Source organism: Cinclus cinclus, chromosome 25 (assembly GCF_963662255.1).
Source record: "Cinclus cinclus chromosome 25, bCinCin1.1, whole genome shotgun sequence".
NCBI lineage: Eukaryota > Metazoa > Chordata > Aves > Passeriformes > Cinclidae > Cinclus > Cinclus cinclus.
In genome coordinates, this window is record NC_085070.1 from 3,068,965 (window position 1) to 3,082,934 (window position 13,970).

Below are 13,970 nucleotides of genomic sequence, written 5' to 3' on the forward strand. Positions count from 1 at the left end.
CCACAGTTTAAGATTTGAGTTGAAGCGGAACCAGTTTCATTTTCCTTCTCCTCTTTGCATCATTGCAGTGTCTCCAAAAATCATCGATATCTCTCCTGACATCTCCATCAACGAGGGTGGCAACGTCAGCCTCACCTGCATAGCCACAGGCAGGCCAGACCCAACAATAACCTGGAGACACATCTCACCCAAAGGTAAGAGCCAAACATTGCCAGAAATATTTTGGGAAGGTCATGGCACTCTTTTTGAGTGGCTGGGGAGGGGTCAGTGGCTTGTTCTGTTGCCAGAAGAAGGTGAAATGCACCAAAAAAGATGTGACTCAACACAGGACTTAATGGCTTTGGTGGAAGAACATCCATCCTGGTGGTCTGGAAGAGGAACAGATGGTTTTGGTCCTGTGGAGGTCTGGCTGTAGGTGCCAGGTTGGGGGTTGTCATGCTTAGAGATTTGTACAATCAGGGAATACTCTCTGTTGGAAGGGACACACAAGGATCATGGAGTTCCTGCATGGGCCGCTTGCACTGCACATCGAATGTGCTTGTCTGGCCATGTTTTGAAACTTTTTCAAGTAATTCTTACAGGTCGCTTCAAAAGAGAACTGTAAATAGTGCAAATGAGCAGGAAAACACACAAAGCATTAATTGGTGGCCTTGTTAATTGGTAAGCAAACCCTCAGCAGAACTGTGTGGGTGTGACTGCTGGGAAGCAAATTCCCAGGCGTGCAGGACCGTATAATTTCAACCCCCTTTCCCAGCTGCTTTTTGGCATTTGCTTTGCATTTTGCTGCCCTGATATTCCCAGGCAGCTGCGAGGTTCTCACGGGTGAGCCGGGGGTGAGATCCGGAGGCTCTGGGTGGGATGAGCCGTGCGGCCAAGCGGCAGTGCCTGGCTCTGATCCTCTGATCCTGTCTAAGCGCTTCAGTTCCACCTCAGAGTCGTATTTCCCCTGAGGTTTTTACCAGCGTGGGCTGTTGTTCCAGACAACAGCCTCAAGCTCTCCTCAGGGAGGCCCGGCCAGGCTGTCCAGCAGCCGAAGGAGCCGGCGCAGGGGCGGCAGTGACGGATGGCGCCGTGGCTGCCCTCCCTGCCCAGCTCCTGACGAGGGCTGCGGTGTCTCGCTGCAGCTCCATTGATTTTTTTTTTCTATTTGTCTGTGCTGGAGCGAAAGTCTGGGCCAGATCCATCACTCTGCAAAGCCCAGGCAGAGTGAGCTGAGTCGGCAGCATCTCAGCCCCTTCCCTCGACAGAAGCCTCTATGAACCATTTCCCCAGAGCACATGTTGGCTTTGCCACTGTAGGTGGTCTTGCTTCTGAGCTGGTGGCTTTGATCAGGGTCTGTGAATGGATGCACGTGCTCCTACCCACCCCTGAGTGTCTCTCTGTGGAATCAAAGTTGCTGTCACTGTGTGTCACCATCAGGCAGCATTTATGGTTGAGGCAGTCCATGTGTTCCCACCTTGAAGCCTTTTCTTCCTACTCTTCCCCTTGTCTACCCTGACAACATGTTTTTGTTTTGCTCAGCCTCCTCAGCACCTGTTTCTCACAAGCATCTTGTTTTCCCACAGCCCCGCTCTCCTTCCTACATCCCCTCCTGCTCCCCAGAACCCTCGTCTCCCACTCATGTGCCCCTTGCTGCCTCCTCCCACATGCCATCCATCCTCTCCTAACCAGGCTCCCAGCTCCTGATGCCTCTGTCTTTCACAAGGGCTATTTTCTGTGTTTGCTGCCATCCAGCAGGTTTTTTTCCCCAGGGAATCTTTACATGCGCTTGAACCAGATGTTTCCATTTTACTTAGGACTTAGCTGCTATGGAAACTGAGGATGCACCAGGAGAGGAAGAGTGAGCTAATCAGAAATTACCTGTGGTGCTGTGTAATTTGCAGCAGCAGCTCTTTCCTGATTTTGGCCATGATTAGGCATTCTGCTTTCAAAACTCAAAGGGAACAAGTGATCACAGAGATTTACCAGAGCTGGATCTCCTGCTGATGGAGGGTGATGAGCCCAGAGGTGGCCCAGGACAACTTCCATGGTTGCCCATCTCTGTGGGCAGCTCCTCTGTTTCTAGGTCTGCCAAGCCACCAAGGGGAAACTCTACTTCTTCATTTTGTATTCACCACACACAGCAAAGATGAAGATCGGAAGTGTGAGGACTGAAACGAGAGCCAGAGAAAATGCATAGAGGTGCTATAGCAGATGCTGGGATAGTATCCCTTTTCCTAGTGAGATGCATTCTAATTTGGAGCACCAGGGGCAAGCAAAACCCAAAGCTTGTGCTGGCCCCTCTTGGTTGTTGTTCTGCTACTCATCTCATGGGAAGACACAAACAAGATGCCTCCTTCTCCTTCTTGCCATTTTCCTCCATCTTGTTTGAAATGGTGGTGAAAAGGGACAAGGGAGAATTGTTTGAGAGAATGCTGGTGCATAATTTAAGGTTTCACGCAGCAGGTGGGGAAGTGGCTCTCAGCAGTGCTGCTTGGGACAGGCTGTGCCAGAGCTGTGTGTGCCAGGCACGGCTGAAGGGCCAGTCCCTGAGCTGGCACTGGTGAGTGCTGCTCTGTGCAAAGACACTTCACAGGTTTGATGATTTCCTCAGCCCCTGCTAGCACACAGTGCACCTCTTGGTGGGAAATGGAGCACGTAAGAGTGTTTGCTCACCAGGGAGTGCATGGGCAGGCCTTTCAGAGGATATACACTGAGAGTAGCCCAGCTCCGCAGTGACTGATCTCACTCGAGACCCTTTGCCAGACTCTAGGCTCCTCTGACTGCTTGGCTGTTCTGTTTCTGCCCCAATGACTTTGCATTCAGGTAAACCCTGCTGAATTTTCCTGCTTGCAGCAGCTGCCATCTTCTAGGAGATGTTAAGCCCATTTTGGAAGCTCTGTTCAGTTTGGGTGCTGGAGGAGTTCCTGCAGCTGGGATGAGGAGACTGTGTTCATGGCATAACTCAAGAGCTCAGTGAACCTGAGCAAGAGAGTTTTCTGGTTCTGATTTTGTGAAATGCAGGCATGTTGGCCCTCTTGGTGCCTCCATCTGTTCTCAGACCTTGGTTCTACCTATGCTCATTCTCATCCTTCTTCAGGAACAAAAGCAGGTTGCTGACTCTGGAGAAGTGTTTTGTGAGACTATGGTCAGTCCAAATAAGGTGTGATACAGCCTGTCTTGTGTCCCTCTGCCTCACTCCTCTGTCTTACTTTATTTCTTCTCCCAGTAATGCTGTATGCACTCACAGCAGCTCCTGTTAATGCATCGGAACAGATTGAGGTGGAAAAAAAAAAAAAGTGAAACTGTTGGAGTCACAGTTTCTTCTGCCTCAGCAGAGGAGGCTTAACAGCTTTGAGGCTCTGTCCGGGGCTTGGATGCTCCAGCTGGCATCACAAGTACCAGTGGAGCTGCCAGGCACTGGGGCTTCAAAACTCAGCTCTCTGAAACTACTGTGAGATGCCAAGGTCTGGTATGGGATGGGGCTGCTCCATCTCTTCTTGGCACCCCTGTGGGGCCCAGACCATTGGGATGACAAGAGAGGCATTTTGAAGGTGAAGGGAAGGAGCAAAAGAGGCAAAGAGGGAGAGAATAATGTAGGTAACAGTGGCCTGGATAGAACACCCAGCATGAAGTCAGCAGCATGTGTCCAGAGGAGGTGGAAATTGCACAGACTTGGACTCAGGGGTCTGAAAGGCAGCACTGTATGTGCCCATAAACATCCATTTTGCACCCTTAGGTGCTGAGCATGTCCGAGTTTCCAAGGCTTTGGCTAGATTACAGCCCCCAGCCTCGTGGTGCTGATGCTGTCTGTAAACTGCAGTGAGGTCTTCTAGTTAATAGCCTGGTTTTGGTCACTCAGGTGTTTCCATAGTTACTGGGCTTTTTATTTATTTTTGGGGGTAACTGATGTTGTCATGGCAATTGTCATATTGTCAGGCCAGTTTTCATCTCTCAGCGGACGAAGGCTGGGATTTCTTGGCTGGGAAGACGCACGACATCCCGGACCACCAGGCTCAGGGTGACGCCAAAGCACTGGCAGAGAGAGTGGCACCATGTTGAGCTATCCAGGGGATATTTATCTGTGCTGCAGACACAAAACTAGTCATGCCTCCCATTAAGCTCAGGAAGTGTGCCAAGGAATTGAAGTGAGGGGTCTTCCAGGAGGGATGAAGGCTCAACAGCCTCTGTCCCAGGAGGAGCAGGCTCAGTTTAGCAGTAATGATGAAGAGGGCTCTGTGGGCAGACAAGTGGACTTATAGTGCTGTTACAGGGCCAGGGGCACAAGGAAAGGGTGTAAAACTGGTTGTGTGCATGTGGATCCCTCCACTGGCTCATCCAGCACTGCTCTGCCATACACAGACACCCTGAGCCAGAGGCTGCATCCAAGTCGTCATCCTTAATGACCCCTGATGGACTTTTCTGCCATGGTTTTATTTAATTGCTTTTTGATTATTGCTGTAGTATGATGGATTCTGGTGTGAGGCTTAAGACAGTGGCTGCCAGGGTAGGAAAACATTATGGTTTGGCTGATGGTGTATTTACTTGTAAGAGGCCTGATCAAGAGGTCTCTGTGGCGGGAATCCCTCATTAATCTCAGGATTAAGCTGGGTGCTGAAAGCTGCATCCCGTGTGGAGCCAGAGTCCTTAACTGAGCTGAGCTGTCATTTGTGGGGCAGGCAATGCCTCAGTGCTGCAAGGCAGAGACTGGGGAGATGCTCAGAGGATCCTGATGTGGCCACATCCAGGATATCCCCCATGATCAGTCTGTTTAACCTCCATGGCCTCCCTGGAAGAGGTACGATCGCAGTCCCTTGTCTCACAGAACTGCAGGAGGATAAACACATTCCAGTCGTGAGGCACTCAGACACAGCAGTAATCACAGCTCGTATATGCACTTAAGATAGATGAGACACGGTGGCCTGATGTGGCAGAGGTCTCATGAGATCATCTGTCTATACATCAGCAGCAAACCAGCAAAGGGACTCAGGGAGAAGTCTGGTATATTTGGATGTATTGATTCTCCCTGGCTCTTGGCAAGGTTTAAAACAAGAGGACAAACATCTGCAAAAAATACCCAGCTTGAAGAGGTGCTTGTCCCTGGGAATGGGACACATCCTCCCATCTCAGAGGTTTGTCCATTAACCACACTGCCTGTCATCTTCATCCTCCCTGGAGAGGAGGCAGAGGATAGTTATAGGTTGAACATTGGATCTAGAGCCCAGCTAGGAGGCACAGGGAGAAAGGGGACCCACTTGGGTTGGAAAATCTCTGCCTGATTCTATGCTGCCTTGTTCCTCCCCTGATCAGCTGCACGTGCTGTGAGATTGCTCCCATTAGCCCAGCCTCACGTCACCTCATTGATGGAAGACCAGAGAGCCATGTCCTCTCCTGGCCCTTTTAGCAGAGAAATACCTCTCAGAGGGAGCAGATGGTTTGTGTAAGGCTCCTTCTGTGCTCATCCCAGGTCTTGTGTCTCTGCTCTGCCTCTTGTCTACTTGGGAGATTTGCTTTGAGCCAACATGAGTGGTGTGTCACAGAAGGGAAGTGAGTGATCCAGCTGTGTGATGGAGCACAGAGCCCACCCTGAGCTTCTGGCTCTGACTGGGATGGGATGGGATGGGATGGGATGGGATGGGATGGGATGGGATGGGATGGGATGGCCACCATGTTGTACCTGCTGTCTCACCTCAATTTATTACATGTGTCCCTCCTGTTTTTTGGTGGCTGGGTGACTCAACAGAGATTCAACTGACCCACTTGATGGCCAAGCACCTTCTCCTTCCAAGAGGTAGTTGCAGGTCCGGGCTCCACTGTATTAACTGGAGCATTTCAAGTGGCTCCAATCCTGTCGGCAGCTCAACCATCCCCTTGTTTACTGTTGAAATAATTACTGCTTTGCCATAATATTAGCTCTGAGCCGTGACTCCATTACCATTATCGCCGGAATATTACCCATTTATTATCTCCCAGCAACCCTGGAAGATGAACACTAGGCTTCAGAGACCAATTGTTTTACAACAGACAGGATCTTGGTGTGCATTGTTTAATGAGGTAAACTACATTATAGCCGGCATTAATTTGGCTGCAGTGCTCTCCACTAAATCATTGTTAACCTGTAAATCTGCCACCACTTTTGATACTCGTTTAATAAATGTGTACTGGATGGAGCAGCTGGGCAAAGGGTCAGTGATGGTCCAGCTCTGCTTGTATTGTGTAGGGTATACAAACAGGAGAAATAAATAGGGTGAAGTGGCCATGGAGAAGCAGGACTTTGGGGTGGACACTGGTTTTTTGTGTGGTTGTGGTGAAGGAGGCAGCTGACATTGCCATGGGTCACTTGAGATGCATGAGGACATATGTGACCACCAGCAAGACACTGACAGGGATTGGGGGAATATTTCACCTGTTGCATGCCAGCAGCTTTCCCATCAGCTCCCATGGGAATGGGATCTGGCCCAGCAGGAGACAGAATCTGGTGGAATCACATCATGGGCTCCAGGTTGTTCTTTCTCCAAGGAATGACTAAAACTTGGTTAGCGTGTCCTGTGGGAGCTTCTTTTAGCATTTCCCTTCCTGATGCACCCTAGATCCTCCTGCTTTTTCAAAGCAATGGGAGATTATGTACTTTTGTGTGTACAAAAGCAATATTTTTGGTTCCCTGCATGGTGGAAATGAACTCTTGGAGCTGATTTTGCATATTTGGCATAGCTACCTCTAAAATATGCATCTTGATACAAAAATAACAAGACCCCTTCCAGCAAGGAATGAGGCAATGTCTTTCCCTTGAGAAAAGGGGGAAAAAAATCCTCTTGGTTTCAAGATATTCCCTCAATGCCGCTTTGCAGTGTCACACTTTTCCAGTTTGCCAGAGGCAGAGAGGGATCTGCTGCTTGTCACAGTTTGGGGAAGCAGCTGCCTGCTGCCCTAATAGGTGACAGAAACAGAAAGACCTGCCTGCACCCCCAAATTTTATTCTGTGTCTTATCTCTTTGGTCCCTGACCACCTTTCCTACAAATGTGAGACCCGCTGAGGAGTTGCACATGCCCCGATCTGTGCTCTGCATGGCATCTCCCTGCAGGAAGAATGGCATATGTTAATGTTGTGGTGGGACAAAGCGGACAAAGCCCAACACACCAGCAATGGCAGCTTGTTGGATTTTCCATCTCTTTTTTTACTGCTGAACACAACTCCCTATTTCCCTGATAAATGCTTGGTTTTGTGTCGCTCCCTGCCTGGGACTCTCCTTTCATTCATCTGGCCTGGGGAAGAACAAGGGACAGGAGTGTCTGAGATTCCAGAGATCTCCACACAAATTAAAACCTTTTATCAGGCCCTAATAGCTGTGCAAACTAATTATATTTGGGCCAAACTTTGCCAGCGACTCCCCTGAGGTATTATTATAAAAATCTGAGCTGTGGAAATGCGTCCCCATTCTGTCAACACCAGGTCGCTCCAGCTATAGAAAACTCTGCTCTGGCTCCTTTTAACTCCCGTGATGTGCTTTGCATAAGCTGCTGCTGTTGTTTTGAGGAAGGAGAGAGCCTGGCTGGGCTGTGTCACATGTGGCCGAGGTCTGCTGAGCCAAGGACAGGACTGTGTACCAGGTAACAGTGCTGAAATATTTATTTGCACAAGCCCTGCCGGCCTGACTCGGTTTGTGGCCATCAACATGGGTTTGGGGCTCTGGGTGCACAAGTTCTTCCATCCCAGAGAAATGGGATGTGGTGATGAGGGGTGGGAAGGATGCTGGAGAGGTGGGGATGCTCAAGCACAGCAGGCAGGAAATGGGAATGAGCAGTGCACAGAAAAAGCACGTGACTCTACATGGATTGGTTTTCCCAGTGCCAGTGTCTTGCTGGGTGGCTCCTTGTAGTGTTGGAGCTGATTTCCACCCAAATTTATGCTTTCTTTTTCCTGGCATCACCATTTGCTCCATTCCTTGCCTTATAACCTTGTTCCCAAGATTGCATGGGGTAGGGCACCAGAGATAACCCCCATGTTCACCCACCCCCACTGTCCACAGATGGAGGCAGCATAAGGAAATGCTTTGAGCCAAACTCCCCTGTGGGAAGGAGGTTTTTGCCCTGTGCCGCCATTCCTTCACCATCCTTGCACTCTTCCTGGGGTGCAGATTGCCAGCTAATGGGGCGGAGCTACTGCAAGCACTCTCCATTAATGGAGCAGAATATAAACAGAATAAAGCCTTCATTTCCTGGGCTGTGATTTCATTATTAATATACTTTACAGTTCACAGGTTGTTCATTTGCTTCCATGTTTTCTCAGCTGGTGTAATCTGCTGCACAGAGTGAGAAGAGTCATAAAATTTCCATTTCCAGTTGAACGTGCATCCAATTCGCCGTGAAATGTTTCTCTCTGTCGTGAATATTAAGTGCCCGAGGAGTTGGTGGCCCAGGGATTAGGCAGGGCAGGTTGTCAGCCCCTGTCTGCATCCCAAGGGTGCAGGAGAGAAGTGGGTGTAGAGAAGGAAAGGTGGCAAGGCAAAGTGGAGGGACTGAGGGAAGAACCATGTGGCAGAGGGAGGAAGAGGGAAAAGGGAAGGAGAGAAAGTGAAGATAGAGGGAAAGGGAGGAAACGGAGGGGCAAAGAGACTTCAGGGAGGGATGTGGAGGGCAAAGGATGTTCTGACAGAACTGACCTACACTCACCTCTTCATTTCCCTGTCCCATGACCTTGACACTTGTCAGGGAGGATGTTGGACCAACATTTGGCCCAGTTTGTAAACCAGTTGTTGATGTTTGTGCTTGGTCACTGCCATGGGCCTCAGGGCTGTGCCCTTCCCCTGGCCTGAATATGAGTAGAAAAAGAGTCTTCTTGTCTCTGGTGAGGCTGAGAAATGCTGCTGTGCTTGTAAGGGCAAGGAGCTGGAACATGCTGGCAAGCCAGAGTGGCTCAGCTGCCCCGTACCGAGCTGGAGAACAGCACTGAGCAGCCACAGAGCTATGGCACCATCACAGACACAGGAAAAGGGCTTTTCATATGAATTTGGGGAGAAAAAAATCGTGTTCTGCTCATGATTAAACAGCCAGCCGGAAATTTGTTGTGCATTTAGGGCATTTAATGGCTTGTAGCCAAGCAACAGGTTTCTGGGACAAGGAAGCAGGAATTTGGGTAGTTGGGGCAGGTGGTCATGCCCCAAGGCTGGGAAGGTGGTGGGACCAGCAGTGCCATGGTGGGGTGCCCACAGCTGCAGTGCCACTGGTAGTGGACACATCTGGCAGCACATCTGGCACATTGCTGTAGCTGGAGCTGGTGAGGGATGTGTGCCCTGGTTGCTCCTCCCTGGCCTTGCAATAGCAGCATGGGATGTGGTGTCACTGCTGGGAAAAGGGACAAAAAGGCAAATTATGGTGGCATGCCCAGGCTGTGGGGGTAACTTGGGCACTGCCCCGAGCCCATAGCACTGTTTCCTTCCGACTCTCTGCTGAAATTACTTCAGCCACAGCATTCCTCACTGCAGGGGAAAAAATGCCTCTTCCTTTCCCATCTTCTCTCGGTTGAGTCAAGATAATAATAGTCTTTTTCTGATCCCCTGAACTTTCCCATCTGCTTGGTAAAACAATGGCAATTCTTTTTCCTCCTGGCCTCTCTCTCTGTCTTCCTCTCTTTTATTTTTATTCTCCTATGGTATAATTTAAAGCCAGAGCAATGCTGTAGCCTGTGGGTTTTTCCCCTTCCTGTGACACACTGCTGTTATTTAAAATGGCTTTTCCCTTGCAGAACAATGCCTCTCGGTGCCCTCCCAGCTCCTGTAGCAAGGCCAATACCTACACAGAGGCCTGAGGAGGGGAAGATGGGCTCCAAGGAAGGGGCTCAGCCCAATTTCCAGTCCCCCAGTCTCAGTCACCCAGTATCACACATCCCTGAAATTTCTGTCACAAACGCCCCATCCCCAGGCCCAGGGCATCCTCACCAGCCCCCCAGAGCCCCAAATCCATCCAACTCATCACCCCTGCATTTCCCTGGCTTCTCTCAATAAGCCACAATACTGTGAGTGATCCAGCAGAAATGGAGACATCAGTGCCATAAAACACGAGGGACAGAGCAAGGCCGCTGGGCTGGAAAATAGCGTGTCTGAAAAAATAAAGATGGGATAAAGATGATGGAGAGGCGACAGCGAGTCTCACCCTGCCATGATTCAGATGGCTCTGGGGGGGTGAAGACTAGTCAGGGGGTCCCAGGGGAAAAAGAGGGAAGGAAAATATCCCCCATTTGCAGAAAGTCATGGCAGCGACATAGTCTGGGCTTGCCATGAGCTGCCTGCAGAGATATGTGTGGAAAAGGGAAAGTTTTCCAGTTCCCTATGACTTCTTGCCAGCACTGAAGATGGATTTAGTCGGCACTTGATGCTTATTTTTTTTACTTTAATGCCATTATGCCACTTGCTTCCCATCTGAGGGATATTTCCCTAATGCGGCTGAAATACGGCTTAACCGAGGTTACAGCCATTTAATGCTTTGCATTGCAATTGCTTCTTAAGAGCTTGTCCTGTGGAGAAAGCCTTGGGGTTTAAATTTCCAGCCGGAGGGACCCTTTGGTCCTGGCTGCCAGCAGCTCTTTTTCACGCAAATCCAGAGGAAAGCAGAGCGCCTCAAGTTTGGCAGGGGTTGGGAATGTTTTCTTCTGCACAGCAATATGGTCACATGGAGTGGTTGGGAAGGGATGTGGTGGATCTCCTGTGGAATGTTTTCATGTTCTTTGCAAAGTACCTGCAGATAACAGGCAGGAGCAACCTTGGTTCTTGTTGTCCTCGCCAAGCCCTGCGTTCCACAGAGCCAGCAAGGAAGCTGCCAGAAATGGGATGAGCTCCAGAGGAGCCAAGTTGCGACAGGATTTAATGGAGAAGCAGCGTTCCCACAAACAGGATGTGTGTTTGAGTGATTTTCTCTAGCAGCATCTGTCACTCTCCAACATCTTGGTACCATTGCAACAAATTATTTAACCACTACCCACTGTACCCCATCTGTTAAGCAGCCCCTCCACATGGATGAGGCCCTACTTCCCACCTTTCCAGAGGAACTCACTGGCAAAGGCTGAGCGCCAAACAACAGGACAAATTAAATCAAAAGCACAGCTTCGGCACCCAGGGGGAAAATGCACATCAGCTTTGACTTATTGCATGGTGCACGCTTACAAGAGAGAAGCAGCGGCTTTTGTCACTGCAAGGGGCCATGAAAAATGAATTAGGGCCGCTGCTGGGAGAGGGCACGCAGGAGAATCTTTCATTCCAGCAACGCTGTCCTCTCTCACCTTGGAAGCAGCTACGGGGAAGAAACCACAGGGAGGAAGGAGGAGTGAGGAAAGGAAGGAGAGAGGACTTTGTGTTGGGCACCTGGGTGGATGCTCTGAGCTGCGGGAGAGAACATGGGAGGAAGAATTGTGCCAGGAGCAGTGCTGGTACTCGGGCAGGAGCACAGAGCTGCTGGGAGATGCTGTCTCCTCAGGAGCTCTCTGGAGAGGCTTTGGCTCTGTGGGAGCCTCAACATTGGTTTTCATGTACCTTTTGCATTTGTTTCTGCAAGGAGGCAGGAAAGTTCCATGGGAAGTGGCTCCATGCCAGTCTCAGCCTCTGCCGAGCATCAGTACCTCCCAGCATCTCTACAAGGGTCACCCTTGCCTTTCCATGGCCAAGGAGAAAGTAATCCAGCTCATACTGGTGATAACGGGTGGGTATCATTAAGAACAGCAGCCCTCCACCGAGCCCTGCACCCACCTTTGCTGCAGATCTGACTCCACTTAAGTTCTTTGTGAACTCTAGGCATCGCTAATTTGCTTGAACAGGGTGGCATGTGCCCTGTGGACCTTTTCCTGGGGTCCAGTGTCCTTACCAGCACCCCAGGAGGAGGCAGGGGCTGAGAGAGGCTGAAGATAGTCACTACCACTTTACTGAGCCTTGAGCTGCCTCTGAGCTCTCTCTCTCACCGAAATAAAAGGGCTCATTCTTTATTCGACTCATTTACTCCTGAGTTAGAGCCTCGTTCAAGGGTGGTTGGTCCCCGAGTTGTTTTGTTTTGTTTCTTTAAATATTAATTTCCATAATCCATTTATTTCCCAAGGAAGTACTTCTTGCAAACAAAAGGTTTAATGCTCCTCTTTTATTCCCGGTAACAAATAAGTTGTCTGAGACGTGCAAACATCCCGGCAGCAGCGAGCTGTGTGCTGGCTGACGCCACAAACCGTGCTAAGGATGCACAGAGAAGGGGGATATGCATTCCTGAGGGATCACAGGTGCCACAGTAGCATCTCCCTGGAGATGCTCACCCAGGGAGGGAGGGCTGAAAGCCTGGCCAACACCGGGAAGCCCCCACAACCTGGGATTCCAATCTTTTGCATGGAGGTATCTCTGACATGCTTTTTTGAGATGGAAGATTTGAGAGCTGAAGGCTGGGAAGCACAATAGAAGATAGACTGCTTGTACCTCATTGTCTGGAGAATAGATGGGCTGCAGGCTCCCGGAGAATAGGAGCTGCCACTCAGGTGGCTTTAATAGAACAGGCGGCAGATAGATTTCAATAAAAGAAATGAGTATAAATATTGTTAGCGGAGAATAGAGGGAAAGTGAAAAAGATCTTGTTTAACGAGTCACAGTGGGAAACTTTCAAGGACTTTTAAGCTAAAAACTCTTCACAATGGTGTTATAATGGATGGCTCAGGTGACTTGGCTGTGCTGTGTAGCATCAGCAGGGCGAGCAGAGTGGGCAGGTGTCCCTGGAACACCGTGGGGAAGGGAACTGCCGGGAGTCAGAGGCTGGTTTGGGTTCAAGGGACCTTGAAGACCATCTCATTCCAATGCTCTGCCATGGACAGGGTCACCTTCCACTAGACCAGTTTGCTCAGGGCCTCAGTGCCTTGCTTTCACTCTCTCTGGAGTTAATGCCAATATATTGACTATATGTGACTGCAGGCTGGGTGACCAGGTGATGTGGTAGCATCTGGAAGTTCTCTGCAGGTCACCTGTCCCAGTAACTAGTGAGATGTGTGGCATGTGCCCACCTAATAGTTAAATATCAGAGTTGTTGTATGAGACATGAGCTCCAGGGGTGCTCTCAGGGATGCACTGAGCAAACAGAGCCACAAATGTGGATCCTATCTCAGTTCTAGCTCTGCAGTGAGCAAGAAATTGAAGGATGTGTTTTTCCTGCCTTTGTGACAGCTTCGTGTTGGAATGTGCCTGTCGAAATCCCCATGTCCTGACCCTGTGGTCATGGGCAGCCAGAGATGAGACCTTCAGAAATAGTCACCTGTGCTCACGTTAGCATAAAATCAGGCTTGGGCGGGTCCTCCATAGTATCTTGAGGCAAAAGTCAAGGCACCATTGGCTCACCTATGCCCCAAAATGTTGGAAGGAGAAGAAAAGCCACAGCAAGGCATGGCCACATGCACGGAGAGGCTCCACAGCCCCATGGAGGAGGGGACACTGGTACCAGTGCAGGAGAAGGACTTAATGATGAGGACTTAATGGCCACTCTTCTCCCTCACAGCCTTTGCTGCAGGGCACAAGGAGCAAAATTAGCTGTGAGAGCTCCCCAAATCCAGTGTAATAAAAGGTCCAAGTAAGGAAAACATGATGTTTTCCCTCTGGTGACACCAGGCACAACTGATGATGATCACCAGCCCTGGGGTGTGAGGATGGGGGGGGACCTCACACTGCAGCAGTGGAGTGAGTTCTTGCCAAGCTCCCACATCCCTGAATGCCATGCAGTGCCAGGCAGCGAGTGCACCATCCCCTGGGGCTTTGCACAACATCAGGCCACAGAAACATGCTCATTAACATGGAAAAGCATGTCAAAGGAGAGATTTCCTCCCTTGTCATCGAGAAACTTCAAAAACAGAGTGGCTTGGCCCCGTGTAAGCACAACACAGACTCTGATATGTTGTGTGCTCGTTTCTGGGGTGACGGTCCCACTTCTGAAGGCTTGTGAACATGAAGAGCAGGAGGTTTGTACCCTGTACCTCATGTAGGTGTGCT

General features: G+C 50.1%; 1 protein-coding gene across 4 annotated transcripts in view; it reads left to right on the top strand.

Annotated features, from left to right (window-relative positions):
• The window catches only part of NTM (neurotrimin), a 350,196-nt gene that overhangs the window by 322,910 nt on the left and 13,316 nt on the right, over window positions 1-13,970 (top strand). For 3 of the 4 annotated variants that reach the window (XM_062508540.1, XM_062508539.1, XM_062508542.1), the window contains one exon: window positions 69-194. In XM_062508540.1, the coding sequence (XP_062364524.1) occupies window positions 69-194 (126 nt within the window). Of the gene's footprint in view, window positions 1-68; window positions 195-290; window positions 294-13,970 lie in introns of all 4 variants that reach the window. The other variant, XM_062508541.1, reaches the window with a different exon arrangement.